This window comes from Nannobrachium achirus, assembly GCF_963921795.1.
Source record: "Nannobrachium achirus genome assembly, chromosome: 16".
In the NCBI taxonomy this organism is placed as follows: domain Eukaryota; kingdom Metazoa; phylum Chordata; class Actinopteri; order Myctophiformes; family Myctophidae; genus Nannobrachium; species Nannobrachium achirus.
This window is the reverse complement of record NC_137823.1, coordinates 42,414,961-42,426,546: the sequence shown is the minus strand read 5'-3', so window position 1 is coordinate 42,426,546 and position 11,586 is coordinate 42,414,961. Positions and strand designations below refer to the sequence as shown.

Genomic DNA, 11,586 nt, shown 5'->3' with positions numbered 1-11,586 from the left:
AAGTTTCAGAGTGAAGGATAAGCTAAGGGTTATCTGAAGGGAACCTGGAAGCCTTGTCGTGAGTTTTTAGTACACAAGGCTTTCCCCTGCCAAATGGATCTGTGATAACCATCAGTTTAAAGGGCTTTGCACACAGACGGGTTTTTTTCGCACCAAAAAAAAAACAGACGATTTAATTTGTTTTAAGAAAACAATGATTCTCTATGACCTCATGCACACCGGCTCCGAATTCGCCATGCGACAGGTGGCTGCGGCAGTGCGTTTTTTTTTCCCCGATGTCACTCCTTTTATGACTCCTTTTCGGATCCGCAGCGTGGATTCTGCACAGCATTGCACACCAAATCCAATGCGTTTTAGTTATGCAGCAAACCGAAAAAAACGCAATGGTTGAAAATCGCGCCTGTGAGAGAGAAACTTTGAGCATGTCTAGGTCACAGGTGCTCCTGTCTTGTCTGGATTCCGGTGCGTATCAATCTGCCAGTGAACTGTGAGTCTGTTACCAGTTGCCGCGCTGCTTTGTAAAAAACTAGATTCAGAGGCAAAGTGTTTTTCATCATCAGGCAGGAAATATGCAGTTTGACCCGCTCAATCAATGTTTTAAACATGAGCCGCTGTTCCAGCCCGAAGCAAAAAGCTTTCCTTCCACATTTCCAATACTTTTCATAGAAGCCGTAGTTATGATGACTTAAAGGCCTCTGTCTACCATGTCTGTCTGTCTTAATCAAACCATGGTGCTGGGCGCCCATTGCTGAATGAGTAGATAGGCTGTGTACTGTTTCGAAGTGAGCATGGATGCAGTTCTACTCCGATGACCTAGCTAGCTCATGGCCCTAAAAGCTAACATATCCACACCTGGGATCTGCCGTTTAACAAAATAGGCAGATTGGCCACTGATGAGTTCCACTGGAGCAATATTTGGGAATTAACTGCCTTGCTCAAGGACAGTGATGACAGTTATTCCGATGAATCTTTTATTTCCCCAAATTGATTTTCCCCAGCCGGTGTGTGTGGATTCCAACTTGTGACCTTCTGGATTTACAGGCCGACCGCACGGCCATTCCCCTTGTGACCGACTAAAGCATTTAAATTCCCACACTAAAACATCCAAATAATGTGAGACAGCTCACGGAGGAAAACATTTCTCCTCGGCTGTATTCAAGCCTTCATTCTTCCGAGGCGGAAAAAAACACCACAGTAGGAAGCAGACGGTCTCTTCTCAACCCACTGACAGCTAGACAATAAAGACTTGGCCAGGCACTGCATCAGTCGGACAGCACTCAGCATCCAAATGCATAAAGTGCTCCTCAAGGACTAGCGGTGCTGCCAGGCTGCACCACTGTCAAAGAGTGCAAACTTTAGTCCTCTTGACAAGCGCCACGCATCAGCGGACCTGCACAGCCTGTCAACAACAAGACCCCTCGGCTCCATTAGCGCTCGAGACGCTTCTCAAGTGCTAATGGTTATCGTCGATTCTCAAATGAAACAAAAACAACAACCACAACAACATAATTTGTAATCTTTTGGGCTCCCTGCAATGTTTAGAAACAGAGCAACCCGTCGAAATGTGTGCTGATGCCAGTGCTGTGGTGACGTGTCGGCTCAGAGATCTCATACATCATTGTAGCTGTGTGTGTGTGTGTGTGTGTGTGTGTGGGGTGGGGGGGTGCAATTGTATATATTCCCAAGTTACAATAGGACTAAAACTCAATACCTGTGACACTTTGAGCTAGCAGTTTCCACTAGGAAGTGGAAGTATGCCTCACTGTGTCAAGCAAACTAAAAGGCTAGGAAGTTAGGGCATTCAAGAAGCCTGTTATAACAGCTTTCAAACTGAGGAGCTATTCACAATATATAAGGTTGCAGATGGCAGTTTTGTGTGTGTGTGTGTGTGTGTGTGTGTGTGTGTGTGTGTGTGTGTGTGTGTGTGTGTGTGTGTGTGTGTGTGTGTGTGTGTGTGTGGGGGGGGGGGGGGGGTGGAGGGGGGGGGGGCACTGGTGGGCACTGGTGCGTTGTTATTTACCACTTCCTCGCCCTTACTGTACATTGTTGACTGTAGTGCCCTAGGGTCTATTCGCCTGGCTTTTCTCCCTCTAAAAATAGCTGATCTATATGTTGTTCGCCTATTACCAGTAAGACTCCCTAATCGGGAGATAAGCGACCGTTGGTCGCTTATCTCCACAAATATCACAACCTCCACCTCTCACGTCATACGGGTAGCCATAGTTACACCTGGAATGTTGAATCTCCATATATGGAGATAACCTACGCATCACACAAAGTCTGACCTCACCAGCCCATACTTGGGCATGGACGACTTATATCTCCATATACGGAGATGGCCATATATGGAGATACGATGACATCACAGAGTCCACAGCTGATGATGTGGCGTGATGTCATACAATAAACAAACAAGCCCTGTATACTGATGCGATACGATGACATCACAGAGTCCACAGCTGATGATGTGGCGTGATGTCATACAATAAACAAACAAGCCCTATATACTGATGCGGAGATATGAGAAGGGCAAAGGTGTGACGTGTGACGTGTGACCGACCGACGGACGGACGGCCGGTGGAGGTTTTCATAGTAAACTGCTCCCTGACGGTCGCAATTACAAGCCCAAAAATACTGCAAACAAACAAGGAGCTGTTGTAAACAATAATGTGTGAATAACACGGAGATTGTTTTGTCTTCTGGGTGACACCATATTTATTGGCCAGCTTGCACTTCACTGGCCCAAAGGAGGTCCACGGGCAAGAGGCGAAAGCCATGTCTTGTCCTGTCCCCCGAGCTGCTTCTGAATTCATTCTGTGGCACTGCACCCATATACCCCAGATGCCATGGGCCAGAACCCACACATTTACTAGAGTGTGAAACGTCAATATATACTCACAACAAAAGGTATGCCAACACACACCAAGCTCAGGGGACACATCAGAACATAGAACGTTGAGTATAGCCTGGAGGCCAGGATCCTCATTTACCTCTTACCACATGTCTAGTTAACTACAGTAGATGAACCCTATATATTTTTATATTTTGGCAAAATATAGGTGTAGCAGGGAAAAAGAGGGGACTGAGTATAGACCACTGAGGGACGGTTTAAGTGGCAATAACATAAAAAGCATACTGACACAGAGGGGGTCCTGTATCACATATTGTGCATTGACAAAATACATCCCCTCTTCCCCATCATGTCTCCTTTCTCAGTGTTACATAAATGGATAATTGATGTGCAGTTATTGAAAAATAATGATGTGGAGGCTAATTACCCCTTGACACAATGGGGGGGGGGGCACAGAGTGCATTATTTCAGAGTTGATTATACCATGCATATTCTTTGAGACACACGTGCGGGTATTTGGGGATGTGGCCAAATCTTGGCGGTGCAAACAACACAGATATCAGCATTGCATTCGTGTGTATTATAGTATTGCATGTCTCTACTCCAGACAGTGGGAGAAGCCATACTATATGACCAAGAAAGGGGTACTACTAACTGAGTTGACAACAGTCACGTATTTCACCACAACCTCAGCACATCTGCTTATCTCTAAAGACAGATTTTATTCAGAGTGAAATGTGTGTGTTGTTTTAAAATAATTGTTGTTGCCACTCGCCTCCCCTCCAGAATGAGAGAGAGAATGAGAGATTAATGCTTAATATGCAATCTTCTTCAAACTAAATGTGTAAAGTGAAACATTTTGTAGTTAAAGCAGAGATGATTGTATGAGAGCAAGCTGGGAGGAAAAATGTATTTACTGGTCTGGCACGCAAGTGTGAAGTTGCATTTAACCTAGCCCGGCTTGTGACCCAACATTAGCCTTACACTTTTGTTTTAAAGGATAGCTCATATCTACTGTAATATGGCTTTAATAACTGTTGACAGTGCAGGTTTTATTGCGTGCATTCATTTAGAACGGTGATGAGACAGCAGCCATGCAGTTATCTAATAACTGCACACCTTCTTCTCAGACTTAAGTAGCATACTCAGTGGCCATGTTATAAAGTTATATTAAACCTCAGGAGAAGCTGAATAAAATTTATATCATATATTAGTCATATTTCCATTATTATTTCCACATGCAGCCTCCACTCTAACTACTTTACACCTGACTTCTATTTTGGCCATTCAGGGCAAATTTCATTAAGAAATAACAAAAATAGCTGATCCAGAAAATGCACTCGCTCTCCCTTGATCTACAGCTACAAGTTGTAAAATTGTAGTTGGGATATTTCTGCTGTTTTGTATGATTTCTGAAATAATTTTTTGCCATAGTACATTATTTATTTTGTGCAGTCTTTGTCAGACATTTCTTTGTATATTTCTTATTTGTCATATCTACCAATTAGGCTAGCCCTCATTGAGGAAGAGAAGACTCATACATTGTTAATATGCATATGAGGTCTTATAGTATTTTAAATTGGAATGGCAACGCTGGCAGAACAGGTTGTGGGCATTAAATTAATGTGCAGCAATTCAAAATGAAAGTCAAAATAAAGGACACCGAAGAGCTGTTTTTATCTGCAATGTGCAGCATCACCTGTGTTTATTCATGAGCACCGAGCAAGGTTAGTCCTTGATGTATCTGGGTTGGTAAAGGTGCCATACCTCTTTTATGATCACTGTAATATATCTGATTTAGCTAATCTCGGCTGGGATTCTCCCCCACCTCTTACTCAAGCTAATAGGTTTGCCATGTTTAATGATGCGCAAAATCTTCCTGAGTGGAAGTTATTTATCTTTATCAGTGTCTTCAGAAATGATCTGTCAGGTGGCTTTGTGTCAGCCATACTGGCTGTCGGAGCACTGGCTGAAGACAATTTAACCATTTAAGACACTTTTAGTTTTATTTGTCTTTTTGACCTTTTAGAGTTTTTGTAAAAAAACACCTGACATGCCCAAAATAGGGGCACCAGGGCACAGTCATCATGACCCTTGCTGCTATTCTGCAGGACAGCAGCGATATGCATGATGCCCATATATGGAGAGCTATATCTGTCAGTCCTTGTCCCTTTTATGCCCATGTATGGAGATGTCTGTATCTGATAGTCATTGTCCATTTTTGCCCATACAGGTATTTGGAGATCTCTGTTGTTATCAGTATATGCCCATATATGGGCATGCTGATATGCCCGTATGTGAGTTTTTTGCATTTTTCCATTTAAGTCAATGAGAAATAAATTCACTAATACATTAATATAAATTAAACTATATAACATTTCCCGATGAAGCCAGTTGATTTGACATATATGGCCAAATCAAGGAGCAGTGTAGCAAAATAAAGAAAATAGAGGAAAAGCTCGGACAAGTGTCTGGTTGCACTGTTACTAATTAGTCAGTTGATGATGCTGCATATCAATCCGTGTGGACCTGAGGCAGATTGGTATGGTTCCAGGCTACTCTGACTCAGCCATAACCATGTAAGGAGTTTCCAATGCAGCTATGCCCACATATGGAGTGTGTTGTCTAACCTTAATGTCTCGTCATGGCATCAGCTGTAAAGAAATAGTCAGCTCCATATGGGCTACAAAATATTGGCATAATACTGATACTGATCAGTGGTCTCCATATGAGCATAAAGCATACATGGGCAACTGGCGGCCCAGGGGCCACATGCGGCCCCCACCTTTAGTTAATGCGGCCCGCAGGTAAATACCGGAATACTGATTATAATTGATTTCAGCAATTCCAAACATGACCTGCTTTAATTCCATCAGACTATATTAGTAGCTTAAATATAGTAGTATTTTTTTTATGTCCAATGTATTTGTATTTAAGTTCATAAAGTTAACATGAGTATATAACTAAATGCGTTTGAAATTAAATCAAAATGTTACATTTCAGGATTCCAATTAAAAAATAACCAAAAATTATTCAGGATTCCAATTAGTATGAGATAGTACAATGACAAAGTAGGACATAGTATATGCAATGTGGCCCTCTGGGGTGAAGGTGGAAATAAAGTGGCCCTCGCCATCATCAAAGTTGCCCACCCCTGGCATAAAGGGACAAGGACTAAGTAAACTAGAAAGATGCAATTGGAAATTGCAAGTGTGGTTGCCGTGACTATATTCTGCAGCAAGCTAACTGTCATGTGAAGCTCGACCAATCCTCGAGCTAGCACCACTCCCCCACTGAACTCAATGCAGGACTTTTTATAGTCTGGATTGTGTATCCAGGAAAATAATAATAAGAAATCCGGGCTAGAACTATAATGCATTGCCTACAGCAACCACACTAATGACATGGAACTCCATATTTGGGCATGGCTGACATCATAGTAAAAAGCCCAGCTGATTCAAAGCTCATGTCATCATTATGATGACATGAACTTTGAATCAGCTCGGCTTAAAAAAACCAGACTGCACAGTGTGAACGACAGTCTGGTGTGAGTAATCCACGGAGCCTTCATTACCTGTAAGAGGAACTATTACAGCAGACATCCATAAATTAGACTTTCAGCTGCTAATTGCAATGTGACCGATCCTCGATTGTAAGGTCACACATAATTACATTCTTGGATCTTTGCGGCCTGTGCATAGCAGCAGCTTTGACCATGGACCCACTGTTCCCACCAATGAGCCAGCAGCAAGGACACTCAGAAGAATCAAGACCTTATAGTAGTCAACAGTTTACCAGGACTCCATCGAAAGTAAAGAGGCGTCGTCTGACTGACACAGTAGAGAAAACACACATCTGTAAACAATGTGAGAAGAGTTTCAATCACATTTCTCACTTGAAGAGACACCAGCTCGTCCACACAGGAGAAAGACCTTACCACTGTAAACAATGTGGCAAGAGTTTTGGACTCGTTTCTCACTTGAAGAGACACCAGCTTGGCCACACAGGGGAAAAACCTTTCCTCTGTAAAGAGTGCGATAAGAGTTTCATACGGACGGATCATCTGGAAAGTCACCAGCGTGTCCACACGGGAGAAAAAACTTTCTATTGTACACGGTGCGAAAAGGGTTTCAGTCATTTGCAAGACCTGAGAAGCCACCAGCGTGTCCACACGGGAGAGAAACCTTTCCTCTGTAAACAGTGCCTTAAGAGTTTCAGTAAAATGACTCAACTGAGAAGTCACCAGCGTGTCCACACAGGAGAAAAACCTTTCCTTTGTAAACAGTGCCTTAAGAGTTTCAGTCAAATTGCTCAACTGAGAATTCACCAGCGTGTCCACACAGGAGAAAAACCTTTCCATTGTACACAGTGCAACAAGAATTTCGGTCATTTACAAACCCTGAAAAGCCACCAGCATGTCCACATGGGAGAAAAATCTTTCTTCTTCCCGGGAACCAAATTCTCAAACGTTATCTAACTATAAACTAGAAATACTGTTCCTACGAAACAGCGTGGGCTCGCATGGAACACAATGTATGGGCACAAAGATCTACCCTTTGGCTGCTCCTCATTGGCTAAGCCTTTGTACTGTAATGTTTTTTTTTTTTTTGAGGAGAATAACCTTGGTCTATAAAGTTTTTGTATAACATACTGATATAACATACTGGTCACAAGCCCACGTGTTGTTGTTATTTATATCAGTTGTTGGTGGGGATGTCACCAAGAACGCTGCTCCTCATTGGCTAAGTACTGTCGTTAATTTTCTTTTGTTGAGGAGAATAAACTTGACATATAAGATTTGGTATAACATGCTGGTCATGCCTTTCAGCGAGCCCACAATTATTAGGCATAATTTCCGTCCGTCCGTCCGTCCATCCGTCCGTCCGCCTGTCCGTCCTTCTATCTGTGAGTCCGCGCATACGTCATCCAAGAGGAAATGAAAAGGAAAAGAGTCGCAATGGGCTGTACAGGTTCTAGAAGAACCATGAAGGTACTTCCCTTTTTGGCGATTCTGCTGATAATACTTGCACGAGGAATAACCGCAGAAGAGAAGAACGGAGTCGAGGACACAAGCCCAGAGTTGAAGTCGTACCGCCAGCCAGACTCCGAGGAGGCTGACGTCCCGGGTAGCTCGAGGATTGTAGCTCGGGCCGCGCCGACCCCCGCCGGGGGGGGTCCCCGTCCAGCTGGGCTGAACACAGGATTAAGGGGAGGAGGGCACACAGACGGCAGGCTGGAGAAGGAGGGTTTGCCCGTCCTGACTCCTCCCTCTGAAGAGAGGGAGCGTAAAGAGGTTCCCACGGTGAACGGCGGCACGGCCCACGGAGAGCGCTGCATCTTCCCCTTTCTGTTCAAGGGGAAAGAGTACCACGACTGCACCACCGACGGGAGCGAGGAGGGCGATGACAGCGGACGGCGGCTGTGGTGCGCCACCGCCTACGACTACGGCCGTGAGGAGAAATGGGGCTTCTGCGAGACCGAGGAGGAGGCGGAGCTGAGGTGCCGCATGGATGAGGCGGAGAAGCGTTACCAGGGCGTGCTCCGTGAGCTCGGAGACGCCGCCACCAAGAGCCAGAAGAGGGATCTGTACGAGAGGCTGCTGAGCGTGGCGGAGGGAGGCCACCGTAAGGCCACGGAGAAGGCGGCCTACGCGCTGCTGTTCGTAGAGCACGTGAGCCAGGACTTCCGCAAGGCCAAGGAGCTGTTCGAGAGGCTCAGCGCGGAGGGCTCCGCCGAGGCCCTGACGGCGCTGGGCTTCCTGCACGCCGCAGGGCTGGGGGTAAATGCCAGCCAGGCCAAGGCCATGGTGTACTACACCTACGGGGCGCAGGGCGGAGACCCCGTGGCCCACATGATCCTGGGCTACAGGTACTGGGGTGGCTTGGGGGTTCACCCGAGCTGCGAGGCAGCCCTGGAACACTACGGGCTGGTGGCGGGCCAGGTGGCCGAGGGCATGTCACTGCTGGCGGGCGGGGGCGGCGGCGCAGCGCACAAGGTCAGGCTCCTGGACGAGCAGGAGAGCGGCGGGACACCGGACGAGAACCTCCTCCAGTACTACCAGTTCCTGGCCGACGGGGGGGACGTCCACGCCCAGGTGGGCCTGGGGCAGCTGCACCTGCACGGGGCCCACGGCCTGCAGCGCGACCACCAGAGGGCGTACCACTACTTCAGCCTGGCAGCGAGTGGGGGGAACACGCACGCCATGGCCTACCTGGGCAAGATGTACGCCGAGGGCAGCGAGACGGTCCCTCAGGACAATGCCACGGCCCTGCGCTACTTCAGGAAGGCCTCGGAGCTGGGCAGCCCGGTGGGCCAGAGCGGGATGGGCATGGCCTACCTCCAGGGCAGGGGTGTGCCCGTGAACCACGAGCTGGCCCTCAAGTACTTCCTGAAGGCGGCGGAGCAGGGCTGGGTGGACGGGCACGTCCAGCTGGGCAGCATGTACTACCGCGGCGTGGGCGTGAAGCGGAACTACGCGCGGGCCCTAAAGCTCTTCCTGCTGGCGTCGCACACCGGCCACGCCCTGGCCCTCTACCACCTGGGCAGCATGCACGCGGTGGGCGCCGGCGTGGCACGCGACTGCCACCTGGCAGTGGAGCTCTTCAAGGACGTGTCTGAGCACGGGCGCTGGGCCGAGAACCTGGCCGCCGCCTACGGCAACTTCAGGAAGGGCGACACGGACGCGGCGCTGGTGCGCTACCTGCTGCTGGCCGAGCAGGGCTACGAGGTGGCCCAGAGTAACGCCGCCTTCATCCTGGAGCGGAAGGGAGGCGGGAGTCGGATCTTCGCCGGGAACGCCGCCTACCGGAGAGCTTTGCTCCACTGGACTAGAGCCGCCGAGCAGGGTTACAGCGCAGCCCGACTGAAAGTGGGGGACCACCACTTCTACGGCCTCCACGGGACCAAAGTGGACTACGAGGCGGCGGCGCTGCACTACAGGCTCGCGGCGGTGCGCAGCCATGCCCAGGCCATGTTCAACCTGGGATACATGCACGAGAAAGGCCTGGGCTTCCCGCGGGACGTGCGCCTGGCGGAGCACTTCTACGACATGGCGGCCCAGGCCAGCCCCGACGCCCAGGTCCCTGTCTTCCTGGCGCTGTGCAATCTGCGCTTGGCGCGTGCCGTGCAGGGCCTGAGGGACCTGGGCGTGAAGGAGGCGGTCCGAGGCCTGTGGCTTCACCTCACCTGGGAGGTCTGCCTGGTGGGGGTCGTCGGCCTGCTGCTGCTGCTGCTGCTCGCTATCTTGTATTGACAATTTGGCCAATGTTTGACCATTCTTTTAATAGTATAGTTTGTTTAGTATCTACTTGCAATGCAGCAATTTCTCTTCCTTTTTTCATTTTTTTTAAGGCTTAAATTGTTACCAAATCATTTGGGGATCCCTTGGGGGTCCTGACCTGACCGACAAGTGAGTGTGGTTGCCGTTTTTGTATTTTCCCATTCAAGTCAATGGGGTTACTTTTTCCCATTCAAGTCAACGGGATTGCTGCATAAAGGTGACGTCACCGACATTATAGAATATTTTTTAGCCAATGAGGAAGCAGCAAAAACTTAATGGAGGAAGCTGCATAACCGAGAATGCTGGTTCCTCATTGGCTAAGAATTACTCTATAGAGTTGGAACAGAACAATAGTGTGTTTCCCTATAGGCAATCACACTAAGTATTTATTATACTATAATTGCCAGACCCATGAAATGGGTAAGCCTACATAAGCAAATGTCGGTCTGTCTGTCTGTCCTGGTTTTCTATATAAAGGGTATATATGATGATGACATGATGATGACATGCCTACAAAAGGCATGATGTCATAAATGATGATGACAGACAGGGGGTCTGGCACAACCAGGTTGACCTGGTCTAGTTTATTGAGCACTGCTCCTGGAAGGACCAACACACCTGGAAGCTCCAACACTCCCCAAAAAATCTCCGGCCCCAAAAGATGTCCGGCCTCTGAAGCGTGGCCTACATCTGGCCTAGATATGGCCTACGTCTTGGCACAAAGGTTTGTTGTATGTCCACTTGTCCAGGGTTCCATTGGCCAAGCTTCGGAAGACGAGCTATGATTGGCCAGTGGGACGCTTAATGAAATTAACTCATACATATCACCACTCACTTCACACTAGGAGCGGTGTTTTGACAATTGGCTAAATTGTCAAATATTATGTAAGAAAAACATACACTCTGCCGAGGTGCCAACTTGTGTCTTGTGCACTCGTGGCCATATATGGGCCTACTTGTGCACCAGCAGAGTGCGCAAGTACTGTGGTCGATGCTGTTCGTTGTATGTGGGTGGGCAAGTTGGTGACGTCACCCTGTGTTTTTTCAAGAGTTTTCCCATTGGATGACTTGAACACAGAGTGACAGACAGACGGATACTCCACATACAAAATCAAAGAACGCAAAACCTGCGCAAGTAAATAGCCGATCTACAAGCTCTAACTCCTCAACTCTGGGGGGGGGGGGGGGGTCACAGTCACAGCATGTTCTTCATAGGATTCCATTCATTTCCCCCAAACTCCATTACCATGATATGCGTTTTGTGAAAATACTGTATGGTCCAATTTATTATGTTATAATTAATGTTATAGCAGGGTATGCTGTAAAAGGGGCTTGTGATCCGCCCCCTCTAGACCAAAATCAGTCTATGTTAGGGAAGGCTAGCGAGATACTAGCGTCATGTCCAGGGGGTGTACTTGTACATCAAGCTGTCTCATGCTCAATCAGGAGATGGGCT

General features: G+C 47.7%; 1 protein-coding gene across 1 annotated transcript; it reads left to right on the top strand.

Moving 5' to 3' along the window:
* Positions 1-7,835: 7,835 nt before the first annotated feature.
* Positions 7,836-10,103, top strand: LOC308301050 (protein sel-1 homolog 1-like; the record flags this gene model as incomplete). Its single annotated transcript, XM_080744948.1, has 1 exon — positions 7,836-10,103. The coding sequence occupies one exon, from the start codon at positions 7,836-7,838 to the stop codon at positions 10,101-10,103; it is 2,268 nt and encodes a 755-aa protein (XP_080601074.1).
* Between the last annotated feature and the right edge of the window lie 1,483 nt (positions 10,104-11,586).